A 20,712-nucleotide genomic window follows, 5' to 3' on the forward strand; every position below is an offset into this window, starting at 1 on the left:
TCATTGTAAGGGCGTGTTTGTTTCGGCATTGCCGTTATCAATAAAAGTTGTCGTCTTTCTCACGACTCTTTGTTTTTTACTTTTTAGTGCCTTTTCCTTGGAAATAATGGTAATGCCAGAAAAAACCAAAACATCTGTTTTTTTTTCTTATTAATTTCAAAAATCTGCATGAAAAACTTTTTCTAAAATCATCCCGATCATATTATGCAGATTGAACCATAATAAACCCGTTGAACACAATTACCTTTGCCTCCATCACCAGATGATGTTTATAACGACGACACATCGATGAACCAAGCAAGAAGTGTCAAGTTTGTTTCTTAGAATATGTTATTTTAGAGGATTATTTCATATCATATGGTTTACAGTCAGGGACGGAGTGGGGGCGAAAAATATAACACATAATAGATAATATAAATAATAACTAGCTTTGACTATTAATAATTGTAGAAAACTTAGTTTAATATAAAACTGCATACCATATATCCTACAAAAGAAAATACACACAAAAATATTTAGTCATGAAAATTATATTGTCATTCGATTCTTTATTTGATAAAACTCTTTCGTCATTTCGCTATATCATTTTTAATATAAATGGTCAGAATTTCAGCAAGCAATTCATATTTCATGTACTATTGTCATACCCCAATTTTTGACCTAAGGATCCTCCATTCATACATCGACACGTGTCCTTTGGCTCTAATCAGTCCTTGACTTTTCAGCGAAAAATTCGAGAGAGAGGTATTTTAAAATACCTCATATTTTGGTTCCGAGTCGGGCCCTCTTCTCTCAATTTTTATTATTACTTTTAGTTTTTTATCTTTTAGTTAATTAATTTTAAACTCATTTTAAATGTTTATTTTTTTTTATTCTTTACGTCATTTTTGTTTTTTATTTTTTGGTCTTTCTTTTTATTATTATTATTATTATTATTATTATTATTATTATTATTATTATTATTATTATTATTATTATTATTATTATTTATTTATTTTAAGTCCAAAATTTGTCCAAAAATATCCAAGTCCAGCACCAAGCAGCTGTCATGTTCCCTAAAGCAATTTCTGTCGCCCCCTTGTTCAGACATGATGTCTCAATCAAGTCTATAAATACGAGCACACCTGCAACCAACAAAGGAGGAATTTTCCAGCAAAAAGGAGGAAATATTCGATCCAACACAAAGAATTTTTTCCAGCAAAATACACACAAACAAACAGCCAGTTTCACAGCTTTTTCAATCAAACGATACAAATCAGCCGCAACACATAAACTCACAAAATTTCACAAAGAAAATTCCAACAATTTTCACAAACCAATTCACCAAAACCTCAAACATCAGAGACTAATTTCACACGCATAAACCACAACATCAACAAAACAAAAACAAACCGTTACAACCCAATATCAAAACCGAATCCAGAACCACTGTACAACACAGCCGATTCAACACATAACCGGATCCAAAAAACATCCAAAAGGTAGTTCTTTTTTAAAACTTTTCTAGATCTAGGCCGATTGGCTTTTGTTTTGACATTTTGAAGGGAAGAAACGAGTCCAGAAGGAGGAGTAGAAGAGAAAGCCAAAAAAAAAAATTAAAAAAAAGGACGTTTTGGGCTCCGACGCGGCGGCGCTGCCGCTATGGCTCGCCGGCCGCCACGTCGGAGCCACCACCGGTGGTCACTCCCTCTGCCGGAGAAGAAGAAGTCAGGGGAGAGAGAGATGAGAGCTTCTCTCTCTAGTTTCCCCTTTAGAGAGAGAAATGAAAGAAAAAATGATAAAAAAACCGCCCCCACCTATATATATAATGCTAGACCGAACCGGTTCAGTCTTTGAACCGGTCTGAACCGGTTCCCCTCCAGGCCCATGCGCCCCTTTTCACTTTAAGGCCCAGCTTGCTTTTTTTCATTACTGCACCCCCCTGTTTACTTATTGCACCCCTCCCTGCATTGCATTTTATTATATTCGTGCATTTCAATTCCGTTTAACCTCTTTTATTTTTCTCATGCATTTTTAATTCGTTTGACCTCTTTTATTTTCTTTGTCATGCATTTTTAAATTCGTTTAATTTCTTTCATGCATTTTTTTTAATTTCCTTTGCATTTTTATTATTTTTGCATCACATTCTTACGTCTAGTATTATCATATGCATATTTAAATTTTGTCATTGAATACACACATCAATCCAGAGTGCTCTGGTCCTAAATCAATTGTTAATATTATATTATTCTCCAGAACAACCTGGTCCTTGTTTAATTAAGTTAGTCCAGAGTGCTCTGGTCCTAATTAACTGTTAATATTATATTTTTGTTTAATTTAATTATTCTCCAGAATGATCTGGTCCTTGTTAATTAAATTAATCCAGAGTGCTCTGGTCCTCAATTAACTGTTAATATTATATTATCCTCCAGAACAATCTGGTCCTTGGTAATTAAATTAATCCAGAGTGCTCTGGTCCTAAATCAACTGTTAATATTATATTTCTGCTTATATAATCATTCTCCAGAGTACACTGGTCCGTGTTAAGATAACCTCATATTTCAGCTTAACATTATTTTTTCTCATTCTGCTTATATAATTTTCATATCAATATTCAAAAACAACAAAAACATTCAAATATATCAAAATCACTAAAATATTTTTATAAACAAACCTTGATCATAAATCAAGCGATCGTCTTTTCATTTTATTTTCTTAATCAAATCATCAAACAATTTAATTCTACTTTGAGTCATCTTTCTTTCAATATAAAAAAATACAAACAAATTCCAATTTGCCATTTGGCTTTTCATTTTGAAACCTTTTTCAAAAACTATTAAAAAACACAAAAACAAATCAAACGTCAATTTTTATCCCGAACTACGAGGTTTTGATCCCTCACGGGTACGTAGGCAAAGGACATGCGTCCTTCCAAATCAATAAAAATGTAGATAAACTAGGTCTCTATTTTCTTTTATCATTGCGAATTCCATTTTTTAAGCAAGCAAGTTTATAGCACAAAACTTAAATAAAATCAAGAGGTTCTCGTAGAGTACTAAGAATATTTAGGGTGCTTAACACCTTCCCTAAATATAACCAACCCCCGAACCCTTAAATCCCTAGAAATGTGGTATTTGAACCTTTTTCCACTTTCTTTTGAAAAGAATTAAATGTTCAGTCGTGAAATAAAAAAAGTGGGTCGAACGCCAATAAAATGGCATTTCGACCGTCCGAAAAATGGCGCGACAGAAATGGCGACTTCACTGGGGATTAAAAGTAAGAGGGTTGAGCCTAACTTGGCATTATTTAAAATTTGTGCGATAAACTTGCTAAATTTTTTATGGAAATTACGTGGATATTTGTTCTCTTTTCTTCTTTATCATTTCTTAAACGTGAGTGGTGAGAAAGTAAGTCCTATACCCGGACTTGAGCGAAATATAAGATAGGATGGGGTAAAATCATAGTGACATACCAAGAGCATTCTTGGGCCATGTTTACAAGTGATAACCCTACTCAGTGGAGGCCTCACGGAAGGTAGTAGTCTTGTTAACATGAGCATTCGTGTTGACGTTATTACTTTCAATGTGAGTGTCCGTCGAAGCCGTGGACCTTAGTAACCCTTAACCCATCTTGGCCTTTTTAGGACGTAGTGCGGTGGCTGAACCAAGAGCATTCTTGACTTTAGTTGACACGCGATACTACACTCAAACTAGACTTCCTTATGGATGATATTGGACTAGGAGCATTCCTATACACCGATATATTCATAAGGGTAGTTGTAATTTGGGAACTTGGTAGAACCCTTGTTACAAGTGCAAATTAAACCATAGTCCTTACCAAATGGCGTTGTTATCCTTGGCTCCAACATATGGACTTAAACCTCACCACGTTTTCGCCGTTTGTGTAGCATAATCATGCATACATGCATACATAAAAACTTTTCTCATCAAAACATCGAATGATTTGGATAAATTTTTGTAAACATCAGAGATATTCCACCTTGTAAAGATGAACACCAAGAAATACAAACTTTAAAAATCTTAACTAAGCTTTTGGCTTTTGTTAAGAACTTCTTCCTTGGTTTCATTCTTACCTTTTGAAAATAGAACCAATTGCAATATCTTTACAAATTTTCAAATGAAATTATGTTCATCTACGATATTTATAATTCACCTTGACAAATCCTTCGATAACAAAAAAAAATTGTACATTTTTTGCAAAAGCATATCGTACATCATGTGCATTCATAGTTTCTAGTCCGTGTCTCATGTTTTGTCTCTATCTACAAACGGTCAATCCATCAGTAAAGTAGTCCGATGTCTTTATCCAAGTTCGGCTCGCATATGCAAACACTCGTACAAACACAAAAGATGGATCAACTTCAGCAAGAGGTCCATAAGCTTCGGGTGGTACATGGAATGTTTAGTTGCAATTGGGTCTTGGCTAATGTTTATTTCTACTACTCATTTGTTCAAAATAATATGTTTGTTTGTTGCTTTATGTTTTTTCAAAAAAAAAAATCTCTTTTCGTCCCGCCCAAGACGAAAGCGAGCTTGTGTAGAGCTTTTGCTTCATGTATTTTCCATCATTATTAAAAAGTCGCTTCGATCCCGACTTTGCTTTTATTTTGTGCTTTTTCTGGAAAAATGGTAATACAAAAAACCAAAAAAAAATCTTTTTTAATCATTCTCAAAATATCTGCATGATCATAACTTATACTTGTCAAAATCAGTAATCAAATCATGCATTAATAAACCCGTTGAATACAATAACCATGTACTTTCTTCCAACTTTGAGTTCTCTGTGTTCGAAGATGAAGAAAAGGAAAATGAAGAGACTCTCGATGAGATCTCTCGCATACTGGGGCATCTTAGCCGTCAAACTGCGAACAAAAAAAAGATTGCCCAGATGACGACATTCACTTACAAAGACTGACGAGAGATGTTACCTTTACTTTACATGAGTACCATGCTTCAGTACACATTTCAACAGGGGCAGACCCCCTCCATCCCTCAGTATGCAACATGGAGGTGGTACCTCCCATGGAGGTTTGAAGTCCCGTCAATAGGAGTTCTACTACAGTCCAGGCTTAATCAAACTTAAAATGCATGACGACCTTGTACAACTATATCAAAAGAGGTTGAAACAAACTTCCAATAAGAAGGTTCGTCCCCATGAAATTCAAGGAAGAGACTTTGTGCCCCAAAAAGTACTATCCTTCAAACCAGACTCCAGGGGCAAATGGACGCCTAACCATGAAGGCCCATGTGCGATGACTCTTGGTGACGAACACGCACGTCCTATGAATGCTGGTGCAGTCAAGAAATACTCTGTCAAAAATAAAAGCTCGATAAGTCGCAAACCTGAAAAGGTGACTTAGGCAAAAATGAGCGTCTCGGTGGACTGAAAACCCGAAAGGGCGGTCCACGCAAAATTAGAGACATGAACTAAAATGATCATCCTGATAGATTGAAAACCCGCAAGGGCGATCTATGCAAAAGTTAAGGATCATGACAAAGTAACTGCATCAGTCAGCACAATCCACTTGGGGCATACCTGCTACCAAAGAACCTCCAATTCGAAGCATCTGCAGATCAAAGACTCGGAACAGGGGCAATTCAAAGTTGTTAGGGAGCATAACAGTTATTGTGTTCAATGTACCTTCCCCTATATTTACCATTTTCCAAAATTTTCAAAGATCCGTGGAGCCACGCCATTGGTAGGCCACCACTCAATTCATCAAATTTGAGCATGTGCCCATTTATTTGGAACTCTCATTTATTCTATTTGCAAAAATTTCGTCTATTTTTTATGGCAATACTTGAAGCAAAAAAATTTTCAAAAAAAAAAATAAAACTTTTTTTACATCTTTTGAAATGTGTGAACAACAAACACACTCTCTTTAACTCGTGAGTAAAAGAAGCGTACATCAGCATCCACCTCGAGAACGGTTACATTCCGAAAGAGAAACAAGACTAAGCATTGTGGAGAGAACTTCTACATTGAGCAAGATGCTGTCACAGTCCAAAAATGCAAAAAAAAAAATCAATCAAAGCTCGCTAAGTTGAAAACCTGAAAAGGCGGCTTAGGCAATAGAGAGCGTCCCGGTGGACTGAAAACCCGAAAGGGCGGTCCAGGCAAAAATTAGGGGCATAAAAAGGGAATATACTCCCGGTGGACTGAAAACCCGAAAGGGCGGTCCAGGCAAAAGTTAGGGATTTTAAAAAAAAACATGACTGCTGAAGCATGCCGATGGAAGTACACTTTGCGCCGGTTGACGAATGGCGACTTCTTCCAAACCTTTGGTCAACAATGGACTTTATCCCCAAGAGCATCAATTTCTACCTTATGTCGGGCTTCACCCCATCAACGGCTCAATTTATTCACAATAATATCATCTCCAAGGAAGTTGGCCGAGTGTTTGTACTGCGATGTCAGTCCACCTCCCATCTTACATGTCTTATCTCGTCTCACCAAGTCCACCTGTCACATCCATTTCATACAATCATACAAGTTACATTCATACATTCATACAATCATCATTCATACATTAATACTTTCACGTATTCATACACTCATACATTAAATACTTTCACGTATTCATACTTTCATTCATACGCATCATATCCACCACATAATTCATACATGGTTGCATTTATCACCAATCAAATTTGTTTCAAGTGGCAGGTCCCACCAAATACTCATCTTTACCTGTGTCTATCCAAATTTCCCCAGTGTTTGTTCAAAATCTTATCTCTAGTAATTCACAGTGACAGACACATCTTTACTACTTCAAAAGTAATAGACGATTTTATTTCTTAATGATGCGTCTTTACCAGTTCAAAGGTAACAGACACGTCTTTACTACTTCAAAAGTAATAGACAGTTTCTCTCCTACACTGTGTGTCTTCACCTAATTCACGGTGACAGACGCGTCTTTACTACTTCAAAAGTAATTGACAAATTTATTTCTTGTTCGTCTTTACCAGTTCAAAGGTAGCAGACATTGTCCTTTACTAATTCAAAAGTAATTGACAAATTTATTTCTTGTTCGTCTTTACCAGTTCAAAGGTAGCAGACATTGTCCTTTACTAATTCAAAAGTAATTGACATATTTATTTCTTGTTCGTCTTTACCAGTTCAAAGGTAACAAACATTGTCCTTTACTAATTCAAAAGTAATTGACAAATTTATTTCAATGTTATGTTCATCTTTACCAGTTCAAAGGTAGCAGACATTGTCCTTTACTAATTCAAAAGTAATTGACATATTTATTTGTTGTTCGTCTTTACCAGTTCAAAGGTAGCAGACATTGTCCTTTACTAATTCAAAAGTAATTGACATATTTATTTCTTGTTCGTCTTTACCAGTTCAAAGGTAACAAACATTGTCCTCTACTAATTCAAAAGTAATTAACAATTTTATTTCCTGTCATGTTCGTCTTTACCAGTTCAAAGGTAACAGACTTTGTCTTTTACTACTTCAAAAGTAATAGACACCTTTATTGCTTGTTACGTTCGTCTTTACTAATTCAAAAGTAATAGACAGTGTTGCGTTCGTCTTTACTACTTCAAACGTATTAGACAGTTTCTTTCCTCATAATGTCCTCCATTATCACTTCAAAGGTAATTGACATTCTTTCCTCCCCAGCAATCATTGTCAGTTTTGTCCCTCAATCGGCATATGTTTATCATTGTTGCATTCATAATTGCACCGCATACATGCATACCATTATATTCATAAGTATTGCATTCATAACATCTTAGGTCAAAATTGGTGCACTTTTGGTATTTAAGTCTCTTCGGTCCGATCGAATCAAAGATTCCATCTTCAAAACCTCCGAACGAAGAAAACTTAAATAGGGGCATCTGTCATACCCCAATTTTTGACCTAAGGATCCTCCATTCATACATCGACACGTGTCCTTTGGCTCTAATCAGTCCTTGACTTTTCAGCGAAAAATTCGGCAGAGAGGTATTTTAAAATACCTCATATTTTGGTTCCGAGTCGGGCCCTCTTCTCTCAATTTTTATTATTACTTTTAGTTTTTTATCTTTTAGTTAATTAATTTTAAACTCATTTTAAATGTTTATTTTTTTTTATTCTTTACGTCATTTTTGTTTTTTATTTTTTGGTCTTTCTTTTTATTATTATTATTATTATTATTATTATTATTATTATTATTATTATTATTATTTATTTATTTATTTTAAGTCCAAAATTTTTCCAAAAATATCCAAGTCCAGCACCAAGCAGCTGTCATGTTCCCTAAAGCAATTTCTGTCGCCCCCTTGTTCAGACATGATGTCTCAATCAAGTCTATAAATACGAGCACACCAGCAACCAACAAAGGAGGAATTTTCCAGCAAAAAGGAGGAAATATTCGATCCAACACAAAGAATTTTTTCCAGCAAAATACACACAAACAAACAGCCAGTTTCACAGCTTTTTCAATCAAACGATACAAATCAGCCGCAACACATAAACTCACAAAATTTCACAAAGAAAATTCCAACAATTTTCACAAACCAATTCACCAAAACCTCAAACATCAGAGACTAATTTCACACGCATAAACCACAACATCAACAAAAAAAAAAAACAAACCGTTACAACCCAATATCAAAACCGAATCCAGAACCACCGTACAACACAGCCGATTCAACACATAACCGGATCCAAAAAACATCCAAAAGGTAGTTCTTTTTTAAAACTTTTCTAGATCTAGGCCGATTGGCTTTTGTTTTGACATTTTGAAGGGAAGAAACGAGTCCAGAAGGAGGAGTAGAAGAGAAAGCCAAAAAAAAAAAATTAAAAAAAAGGACGTTTTGGGCTCCGACGCGGCGGCGGCGCCGCGATGGCTCGCCGGCCGCCACGTCGGAGCCACCACCGGTGGTCACTCCCTCTGCCGGAGAAGAAGAAGTCAGGGGAGAGAGAGATGAGAGCTTCTCTCTCTAGTTTCCCCTTTAGAGAGAGAAATGAAAGAAAAAATGATAAAAAAAACCGCCCCCACCTATATATATAATGCTAGACCGAACCGGTTCAGTCTTTGAACCGGTCTGAACCGGTTCCCCTCCAAGCCCATGCGCCCCTTTGCTCTTTAAGGCCCAGCTTGCTTTTTTTCATTACTGCACCCCCCTGTTTACTTATTGCACCCCCTCCCTGCATTGCATTTTATTATATTCGTGCATTTCAATTCCGTTTAACCTCTTTTATTTTTCTCATGCATTTTTAATTCGTTTGACCTCTTTGATTTTCTTTGTCATGCATTTTTAAATTCGTTTAATTTCTTTCATGCATTTTTTTTAATTTCCTTTGCATTTTTATTATTTTTGCATCACATTCTTACATCTAGTATTATCATATGCATATTTAAATTTTGTCATTGAATACACACATCAATCCAGAGTGCTCTGGTCCTAAATCAATTGTTAATATTATATTATTCTCCAAAACAACCTGGTCCTTGTTTAATTAAGTTAGTCCAGAGTGCTCTGGTCCTAATTAACTGTTAATATTATATTTTTGTTTAATTTAATTATTCTCCAGAATGATCTGGTCCTTGTTAATTAAATTAATCCAGAGTGCTCTGGTCCTCAATTAACTGTTAATATTATATTATCCTCCAGAACAATCTGGTCCTTGGTAATTAAATTAATCCAGAGTGCTCTGGTCCTAAATCAACTGTTAATATTATATTTCTGCTTATATAATCATTCTCCAGAGTACTCTGGTCCGTGTTAAGATAACCTCATATTTCAGCTTAACATTATTTTTTCTCATTCTGCTTATATAATTTTCATATCAATATTCAAAAACAACAAAAACATTCAAATATATCAAAATCACTAAAATATTTTTATAAACAAACCTTGATCATAAATCAAGCGATCGTCTTTTCATTTTATTTTCTTAATCAAATCATCAAACAATTTAATTCTACTTTGAGTCATCTTTCTTTCAATATAAAAAAATACAAACAAATTCCAATTTGCCATTTGGCTTTTCATTTTGAAACCTTTTTCAAAAACTATTAAAAAACACAAAAACAAATCAAACGTCAATTTTTAACCCGAACTACGAGGTTTTGATCCCTCACGGGTACGTAGGCAAAGGACATGCGTCCTTCCAAATCAATAAAAATGTAGATAAACTAGGTCTCTATTTTCTTTTATCATTGCGAATTCCATTTTTTAAGCAAGCAAGTTTATAGCACAAAACTTAAATAAAATCAAGAGGTTCTCGTAGAGTACTACGAATATTTAGGGTGCTTAACACCTTCCCTAAATATAACCAACCCCCGAACCCTTAAATCCCTAGAAATGTGGTATTTGAACCTTTTTCCACTTTCTTTTGAAAAGAATTAAATGTTCAGTCGTGAAATAAAAAAAGTGGGTCGAACGCCAATAAAATGGCATTTCGACCGTCCGAAAAATGGCGCGACAGAAATGGCGACTTCACTGGGGATTAAAAGTAAGAGGGTTGAGCCTAACTTGGCATTATTTAAAATTTATGCGATAAACTTGCTAAAATTTTTATGGAAATTACGTGGATATTTGTTCTCTTTTCTTCTTTATCATTTCTTAAACGTGAGTGGTGAGAAAGTAAGTCCTATACCCGGACTTGAGCGAAATATCAGACATACCAAGAGCATTCTTGGACCATGTTCACAAGTGATAACCCTACTCGGTGGAGGCCTCACGGAAGGTAGTAGTCTTGTTAACATGAGCATTCGTGTTGACGTTATTACTTTCAATGTGAGTGTTCGTCGAAGCCGTGGACCTTAGTAACTCTTAACCCATCTTGGCCTTTTTAGGACGTAGTGCGGTGGCTGAACCAAGAGCATTATTGACTTTAGTTGACACGCGATACTACACTCAAACTAGACTTCCTTATGGATGATATTGGACTAGGAGCATTCCTATACACCGATATATTCATAAGGGTAGTTGTAATTTGGGAACTTGGTAGAACCCTTGTTACAAGTGCAAATTAAACCATAGTCCTTACCAAATGGCGTTTTTATCCTTGGCTCCAACATATGGACTTAAACCTTACCACGTTTTCGCCGTTTGTGTAGCATAATCATGCATACATGCATACATAAAAACTTTTCTCATCAAAACATCGAATGATTTGGATAAATTTTTGTAAACATCAGAGATATTCCACCTTGTAAAGATGAACACCAAGAAATACAAACTTTAAAAATCTTAACTAAGCTTTTGGCTTTTGTTAAGAACTTCTTCCTTGGTTTCATTCTTACCTTTTGAAAATAGAACCAATTGCAATATCTTTACAAATTTTCAAATGAAATTATGTTCATCTACGATATTTATAATTCACCTTGACAAATCCTTCGATAACAAAAAAAAATTGTACATTTTTTGCAAAAGCATATCATACATCATGTGCATTCATAGTTTCTAGTCCGTGTCTCATGTTTTGTCTCTATCTACAAACGGTCAATCCATCAGTAAAGTGGTCCGATGTCTTTATCCAAGTTCGGCTCGCATATGCAAAAACTCGTACAAACACAAAAGATGGATCAACTTCAGCAAGAGGTCCATAAGCTTCGGGTGGTACATGGAATGTTTAGCTGCAATTGGGTCTTGGCTAATGTTTATTTCTACTACTCATTTGTTCAAAATAATATGTTTGTTTGTTGCTTTATGTTTTTTCAAAAAAAAAAAATCTCTTTTCGTCCCGCCCAAGACGAAAGCGAGCTTGTGTAGAGCTTTTGCTTCATGTATTTTCCATCATTATTAAAAAGTCGCTTCGATCCCGACTTTGCTTTTATTTTGTGCTTTTTCTGGAAAAATGGTAATACAAAAAACCAAAAAAAAAATCTTTTTTAATCATTCTCAAAATATCTGCATGATCATAACTTATACTTGTCAAAATCAATAATCAAATCATGCATTAATAAACCCGTTGAATACAATAACCATGTACTTTCTTCCAACTTTGAGTTCTCTGTGTTCGAAGATGAAGAAAAGGAAAATGAAGAGACTCTCGATGAGATCTCTCGCATACTGGGGCATCTTAGCCGTCAAACTGCGAACAAAAAAAAGATTGCCCAGATGATGACATTCACTTACAAAGACTGACGAGAGATGTTACCTTTACTTTACATGAGTATCATGCTTCAGTACACATTTCAACAGGGGCAGCCCCCCTCCATCCCTCAGTATGCAACATGGAGGTGGTACCTCCCATGGAGGTTTGAAGTCCCGTCAATAGGAGTTCTACTACAGTCCAAGCTTAATCAAACTTAAAATGCATGACGACCTTGTACAACTATATCAAAAGAGGTTGAAACAAACTTCCAATAAGAAGGTTCGTCCCCATGAAATTCAAGGAAGAGACTTTGTGCCCCAAAAAGTACTATCCTTCAAACCAGACTCCAGGGGCAAATGGACGCCTAACCATGAAGGCCCATGTGCGAAGACTCTTGGTGACGAACACGCACGTCCTATGAATGCTGGTGCAGTCAAGAAATACTCTGTCAAAAATAAAAGCTCGATAAGTCGCAAACCTGAAAAGGTGACTTAGGCAAAAATGAGCGTCTCGGTGGACTGAAAACCAGAAAGAGCGGTCCACGCAAAATTAGAGACATGAACTAAAATGATCATCCTGATAAATTGAAAACCCGCAAGGGCGATCTATGCAAAAGTTAAGGATCATGACAAAGTAACTGCATCAGTCAGCACAATCCACTTGGGGCATACCTGCTACCAAAGAACCTCCAATTCGAAGCATCTGCAGATCAAAGACTCGGAACAGGAGCAATTCAAAGTTGTTAGGGAGCATAACAGTTATTGTGTTCAATGTACCTTCCCCTATATTTACCATTTTCCAAAATTTTCAAAGATCCGTGGAGCCACGCCATTGGTAGGCCACCACTCAATTCATCAAATTTGAGCATGTGCCCATTTATTTGGAACTCTCATTTATTCTATTTGCAAAAATTTCGTCTATTTTTTATGGCAATACTTGAAGCAAAAAAATTTCAAAAAAAAAATAAAACTTTTTTTACATCTTTTGAAATGTGTGAACAACAAACACACTCTCTTTAACTCGTGAGTAAAAGAAGCGTACATCAGCATCCACCTCGAGAACGGTTACATTTCGAAAGAGAAACAAGGCTAAGCATTGTGGAGAGAACTTCTACATTGAGCAAGATGCTATCACAGTCCAAAAATGCAAAAAAAAAAAATCAATCAAAGCTCGCTAAGTTGAAAACCTGAAAAGGCGGCTTAGGCAATAGAGAGCGTCCCGGTGGACTGAAAACCCGAAAGGGCGGTCCAGGCAAAAATTAGGGGCATAAAAAGGGAATATACTCCCGGTGGACTGAAAACCCGAAAGGGCGGTCCAGGCAAAAGTTAGGGATTTTCAAAAAAAAACATGACTGCTGAAGCATGCCGATGGAAGTACACTTTGCGCCGGTTGACGAATGGCGACTTCTTCCAAACCTTTGGTCAACAATGGACTTTATGCCCAGGAGCATCAATTTCTACCTGATGTCGGGCTTCACCCCATCAACGGCTCAATTTATTCACAATAATATCATCTCCAAGGAAGTTGGTCGAGTGTTTGTACTGAGATGTCAGTCCACCTCCCATCTTACATGTCTTATCTCGTCTCACCAAGTCCACCTGTCACATCCATTTCATACAATCATACAAGTTATATTCATACATTCATACAATCATCATTCATACATTAATACTTTCACGTATTCATACACTCATACATTAAATACTTTCACGTATTCATACTTTCATTCATACGCATCATATCCACCACATAATTCATACATGGTTGCATTTATCATCAATCAAATTTGTTTCAAGTGGCAGGTCCCACCAAATACTCATTTTTACCTGTGTCTATCCAAATTTCCCCAGTGTTTGTTCAAAATCTTATCTCTAGTAATTCACAGTGACAGACACATCTTTACTACTTCAAAAGTAATAGACGATTTTATTTCTTAATGATGTGTCTTTACCAGTTCAAAGGTAACAGACACGTCTTTACTACTTCAAAAGTAATAGACAGTTTCTCTCCTACACTGTGTGTCTTCACCTAATTCACGGTGACAGACGCGTCTTTACTACTTCAAAAGTAATTGACAAATTTATTTCTTGTTCGTCTTTACCAGTTCAAAGGTAGCAGACATTGTCCTTTACTAATTCAAAAGTAATTGACAAATTTATTTCTTGTTCGTCTTTACCAGTTCAAAGGTAGCAGACATTGTCCTTTACTAATTCAAAAGTAATTGACATATTTATTTCTTGTTCGTCTTTACCAGTTCAAAGGTAACAAACATTGTCCTTTACTAATTCAAAAGTAATTGACAAATTTATTTCAATGTTATGTTCATCTTTACCAGTTCAAAGGTAGCAGACATTGTCCTCTACTAATTCAAAAGTAATTGACATATTTATTTCTTGTTCGTCTCTACCAGTTCAAAGGTAGCAGACATTGTCCTTTACTAATTCAAAAGTAATTGACATATTTATTTCTTGTTCGTCTTTACCAGTTCAAAGGTAACAAACATTGTCCTCTACTAATTCAAAAGTTATTAACAATTTTATTTCCTGTCATGTTCGTCTTTACCAGTTCAAAGGTAACAGACTTTGTCTTTTACTACTTCAAAAGTAATAGACACCTTTATTGCTTGTTACGTTCGTATTTACTAATTCAAAAGTAATAGACAGTGTTGCGTTCGACTTTACTACTTCAAAAGTATTAGACAGTTTCTTTCCTCATAATGTCCTCCATTATCACTTCAAAGGTAATTGACATTCTTTCCTCCCCGGCAATCATTGTCAGTTTTGTCCCTCAATCGGCATATGTTTATCATTGTTGCATTCATAATTGCACCGCATACATGCATACCATTATATTCATAAGTATTGCATTCATAACATCTTAGGTCAAAATTGGTGCACTTTTGGTATTTAAGTCTCTTCGGTCCGATCGAATCAAAGATTCCATTCAAAACCTCCGAACGAAGAAAACTTAAATAGGGGCATCTGTCATACCCCAATTTTTGACCTAAGGATCCTCCATTCATACATCGACACGTGTCCTTTGACTCTAATCAGTCCTTGACTTTTCAGCGAAAAATTCGGCAGAGAGGTATTTTAAAATACCTCATATTTTGGTTCCGAGTCGGGCCCTCTTCTCTCAATTTTTATTATTACTTTTAGTTTTTTATCTTTTAGTTAATTAATTTTAAACTCATTTTAAATGTTTATTTTTTTTTATTCTTTACGTCATTTTTGTTTTTTATTTTTTGGTCTTTCTTTTTATTATTATTATTATTATTATTATTATTATTATTATTATTATTATTATTATTATTATTATTATTATTATTATTATTATTATTATTATTATTATTATTATTTATTTTAAGTCCAAAATTTGTCCAAAAATATCCAAGTCCAGCACCAAGCAGCTGTCATGTTCCCTAAAGCAATTTCTGTCGCCCCCTTGTTCAGACATGATGTCTCAATCAAGTCTATAAATACGAGCACACCTGCAACCAACAAAGGAGGAATTTTCCAGCAAAAAGGAGGAAATATTCGATCCAACACAAAGAATTTTTTCCAGCAAAATACACACAAACAAACAGCCAGTTTCACAGCTTTTTCAATCAAACGATACAAATCAGCCGCAACACATAAACTCACAAAATTTCACAAAGAAAATTCCAACAATTTTCACAAACCAATTCACCAAAACCTCAAACATCAGAGACTAATTTCACACGCATAAACCACAACATCAACAAAACAAAAACAAACCGTTACAACCCAATATCAAAACCGAATCCAGAACCACTGTACAACACAGCCGATTCAACACATAACCGGATCCAAAAAACATCCAAAAGGTAGTTCTTTTTTAAAACCTTTCTAGATCTAGGCCGATTGGCTTTTGTTTTGACATTTTGAAGGGAAGAAACGAGTCCAGAAGGAGGAGTAGAAGAGAAAGCCAAAAGAAAAATTAAAAAAAAGGACGTTTTGGGCTCCGACGCGGCGGCGCTGCCGCGATGGCTCGCCGGCCGCCACGTCGGAGCCACCACCGGTGGTCACTCCCTCTGCCGGAGAAGAAGAAGTCAGGGGAGAGAGAGATGAGAGCTTCTCTCTCTAGTTTCCCCTTTAGAGAGAGAAATGAAAGAAAAAATGATAAAAAAACCGCCCCCACCTATATATATAATGCTAGACCGAACCGGTTCAGTCTTTGAACCGGTCTGAACCGGTTCCCCTCCAGGCCCATGCGCCCCTTTTCACTTTAAGGCCCAGCTTGATTTTTTTCATTACTGCACCCCCCTGTTTACTTATTGCACCCCTCCCTGCATTGCATTTTATTATATTCGTGCATTTCAATTCCGTTTAACATCTTTTATTTTTCTCATGCATTTTTAATTCGTTTGACCTCTTTTATTTTCTTTGTCATGCATTTTTAAATTCGTTTAATTTCTTTCATGCATTTTTTTTAATTTCCTTTGCATTTTTATTATTTTTGCATCACATTCTTACGTCTAGTATTATCATATGCATATTTAAATTTTGTCATTGAATACACACATCAATCCAGAGTGCTCTGGTCCTAAATCAATTGTTAATATTATATTATTCTCCAGAACAACCTGGTCCTTGTTTAATTAAGTTAGTCCAGAGTGCTCTGGTCCTAATTAACTGTTAATATTATATTTTTGTTTAATTTAATTATTCTCCAGAATGATCTGGTCCTTGTTAATTAAATTAATCCAGAGTGCTCTGGTCCTCAATTAACTGTTAATATTATATTATCCTCCAGAACAATCTGGTCCTTGGTAATTAAATTAATCCAGAGTGCTCTGGTCCTAAATCAACTGTTAATATTATATTTCTGCTTATATAATCATTCTCCAGAGTACTCTGGTCCGTGTTAAGATAACCTCATATTTCAGCTTAACATTATTTTTTCTCATTCTGCTTATATAATTTTCATATCAATATTCAAAAACAACAAAAACATTCAAATATATCAAAATCACTAAAATATTTTTATAAACAAACCTTGATCATAAATCAAGCGATCGTCTTTTCATTTTATTTTCTTAATCAAATCATCAAACAATTTAATTCTACTTTGAGTCATCTTTCTTTCAATATAAAAAAATACAAACAAATTCCAATTTGCCATTTGGCTTTTCATTTTGAAACCTTTTTCAAAAACTATTAAAAAACACAAAAACAATCAAACGTCAATTTTTATCCCGAACTACGAGGTTTTGATCCCTCACGGGTACGTAGGCAAAGGACATGCGTCCTTCCAAATCAATAAAAATGTAGATAAACTAGGTCTCTATTTTCTTTTATCATTGCGAATTCCATTTTTTAAGCAAGCAAGTTTATAGCACAAAACTTAAATAAAATCAAGAGGTTCTCGTAGAGTACTACGAATATTTAGGGTGCTTAACACCTTCCCTAAATATAACCAACCCCCGAACCCTTAAATCCCTAGAAATGTGGTATTTGAACCTTTTTCCACTTTCTTTTGAAAAGAATTAAATGTTCAGTCGTGAAATAAAAAAAGTGGGTCGAACGCCAATAAAATGGCATTTCGACCGTCCGAAAAATGGCGCGACAACTATGAAATCTTATTTTCACTAAAATTACGGGTTATTTTATTGGGTTTAGATCCTCTCCATTTTCTAATGCACACATTCTATAATTTGGTATATTAATCAAATATTTATACACCAAAAGGAAGCATATTTCATCATATAAAAGGAAGCATATTTCATTTAGTGTTGATTTTACAAATGCCTTCAAAATCGTTTGCGATTGTCAGTCAGGTTAATATATTAACTATTCACCTATAACTTGCTTCACAAGGGTAACCGGTTACAAGATTTGAGTGATAGCAACCAGAGCAAACAATCATTTTGGTCCTTCAATGTGTTAAGCCTAGTCATTGGTATCTTTGAATGTGTCTTTCCTTAATGACTTTAGTCCTTGAATATGCCTTCAGTTTGCCGTATTGGTCAATACATTGTAGGATGCTTTTGTAATTTTGATGCATTCGGGAACTACAGTGACCTCTCTTCACATATTTACGGACCAAAATGATATTATACTCCAACAACTCCCCTTGCGACATTCAACTAACGTGTAATAATAGTTAAAAATATTCATCAACATATATGAAGAGTCAATCATTGTGACCTACTGTTTTGTTTACCTTGATATTTTCAATTCATTATACTCAATTTAACATATCTTGCTTTGCTTTTGAGATGGAAGTTTGAGTTGAAAGCTATAGTTTCTCATAGTAGAATATATACACAAACCATTATTTTCTCCAATCATTGATTGGCAACATTGCTATTATACATTGATTTCTCTGTAATGATATTGGTCAGGCGAAACACATCTGCCAGTGGACCTCGTCCTAATCCTCAAGGATCCTTTCGGTATGGTTTGATCAATATAACTGACACTTACGTTCTCCAAGTTATGCCGCCAGTGACAATTGAAGGTTCTACTCGAGCTACCATCAACGGAATTTCATTCCGTAAGCCAGACGTTCCATTTTGCCTAGCTGACAAATATCAATTACGAGATATTTACAAATTTGACTTTCCTAGCAATCCAACGAATAGAACGCCAGTTATTGACACATCAATAATCAATGGTACCTATAAAAGGATTCATTGAAATTATATTTCAAAACAATGATTCCACGGTACAAAACTTTCATCTGGATGGCTACTCATTTTTCGTTGTTGGGTATGAATCGTCATCTTTCACTTGTGCAACTAATTACAATATGATTTGATGATCACAGTCTTTCTTTGATTTAGGATGGACTATGGAGATTGGTCGGAAAATGGTAGAAACTCTTATAACGAGTGGGATGCAATTTCCAGCAGCACAACTCAGGTGTGTTCTATAGTATCTTTTTTTAATTAATGAACTAATTTATTCTCAATTTTTAAATTTATTAGTTATATGTACATTGATGGGGACTTATTCTTTGCATATTTACTACTATAAAACCTAGACCATAGTCACATAATTCGTCACATAATTAAATTACTTTGGAAATAGCTGTTAACAATAGTAGGAATACATTTTATTCTAAAAGAAAAATACATTTTTTTTATTAAAAGATAAATTTGTCAAAGAAAAAAAACTAGGGAAATTATGCAAGGCTCGGATTTTGAATGAATGTGATGATATTAATATTTTTTCTTTCACAAAAAAAGTGATGATATCAATATTTCTACTCATATATTTTAACTAAATAATTTATTCTATTCACAACGTACCGAATAATATATTAGAACGTACCGCGAACCCAAATAACGTACCGACTCTGTATACCCCCTTCGAACCCAATTTTTTAAAACTTGCGTACCGCGTACCCGAACCCGTGCCACGTACCGAAGCGAACTACGAACTTGGTGACTATGACCTAGACAGGTGGCACCTAGGGCAAGAAACGTATTTGAAGATTGTCAATCCGGAAGAAGACGGAGACACAGAAATAGTAAACCAGCTTATGTTCTGTTTTGTGGTTCTCTCAAAAGCTTACAAACGTAACTTCTCATGCTTCCATTGAATTTTTATTTTAAATAACAACTTTTAGAAATTTTTATCTATTTATAATAGATAGATTTGCTAATTTGAGTAGCTTCTATACTTGCAGCTCGAGTCCACCACCTTCTTCTGCAGCTTCCACTTCGGGATGTTGCTTCATTTTCACTTTGTTCTTGGGAATTCTTGTTGTGATTTTTAGGCATTTTTAAAGTTTTCAATAGTGAAATTTTAGGCATATGTCAGGAAGTGTGATTAGTAACTTCTTTATTTTTTTTAGTGATGGCATACTTTGTAAACATTTTCTGTGTACATTTGGAAATGATCATCTCAACATATACATTAAGAAGTGAAATGACACCAGGGTTGCCAAATTCTCTTTGTTTGGTTAAGTTATTGTTATATGAATAGGCATATAGGACTTAAAATATTTTTATCACCCTGAAGCATGTTTGGGCTAAACACAATTTCAGACTTGCTGAGGTTGATCTTATGAACTAAAATCCGTTGATAGTCTGCAAAGATGTCCATAAGATGATTTGGTTCGTCCCCATTTGTCGTACGAAAACCATGTTCTTATCAGCAAAAAAAAAAAAGATGAGAAATGGGAGGAGCATTTCTAGCTATAGCAATACCATGAATTTTTCCTTGATTCTGGTAAGAAGCTACTATACCAGAGATAACCTCATCACAAATTATGAATAGCATTTAATAAGGGAAGATCATTCCTAGCATTTAACAATGTTAGGAATGATCATTTTTATTCTATTTATAGTTTTTAAGATTAAATTGAATAGAGCGATAGGTCTATAATCAGTAGGAAGTTTAGGATATTTAATCTTAGGAATAAGGCAAAGGAAAGTAATTGATATCACCAGGATCTCCATTCTGATTTTGGATATTCAAGACATAACTTATGATATCATGACCAATATTTTTGGTAAAATCCAGAGGTCTTCCCATGCCCTTATTTTTGTCATCCGGAGAAACCTCCTAGGACAATTGCTTTTATGTTCCCAAACCTAAGGTAAAACATAACAAGACAACTCAATAATAGGATTACACAAACAAGCAATGCAAACTCATCAATGTTACAGATGTTGAAGAAAGTCGATAGTGTAAACTGTCT

General features: G+C 35.0%; 1 protein-coding gene across 2 annotated transcripts; it reads left to right on the forward strand.

The window, feature by feature from the left end:
* Nucleotides 1-17,692: 17,692 nt before the first annotated feature.
* Nucleotides 17,693-20,121, forward strand: LOC146954911 (uncharacterized). 2 transcript variants are annotated; one of them, XR_015015535.1, is made up of 4 exons: nt 17,693-18,773; nt 18,848-18,926; nt 19,466-19,585; nt 19,696-20,121. XR_015015535.1 is itself a non-coding variant. In XM_085719063.1 (4 exons), exons 1-4 carry the CDS (start codon nt 18,676-18,678, stop codon nt 19,793-19,795), a joined length of 393 nt encoding a protein of 130 aa, XP_085575189.1. In that variant the 5' UTR covers nt 17,693-18,675; the 3' UTR covers nt 19,796-20,121. The 2 variants fall into 2 exon arrangements, 1 of the variants encoding a protein (XP_085575189.1); XM_085719063.1 differs by having other exon boundaries at nt 19,470-19,585.
* The last annotated feature ends 591 nt before the right edge of the window (nt 20,122-20,712 follow it).

This window comes from Medicago sativa, chromosome 1, assembly GCF_051527215.1.
Source record: "Medicago sativa cultivar Bolivia chromosome 1, Bolivia_mono, whole genome shotgun sequence".
NCBI classification, from domain to species: Eukaryota; Viridiplantae; Streptophyta; class Magnoliopsida; order Fabales; family Fabaceae; genus Medicago; species Medicago sativa.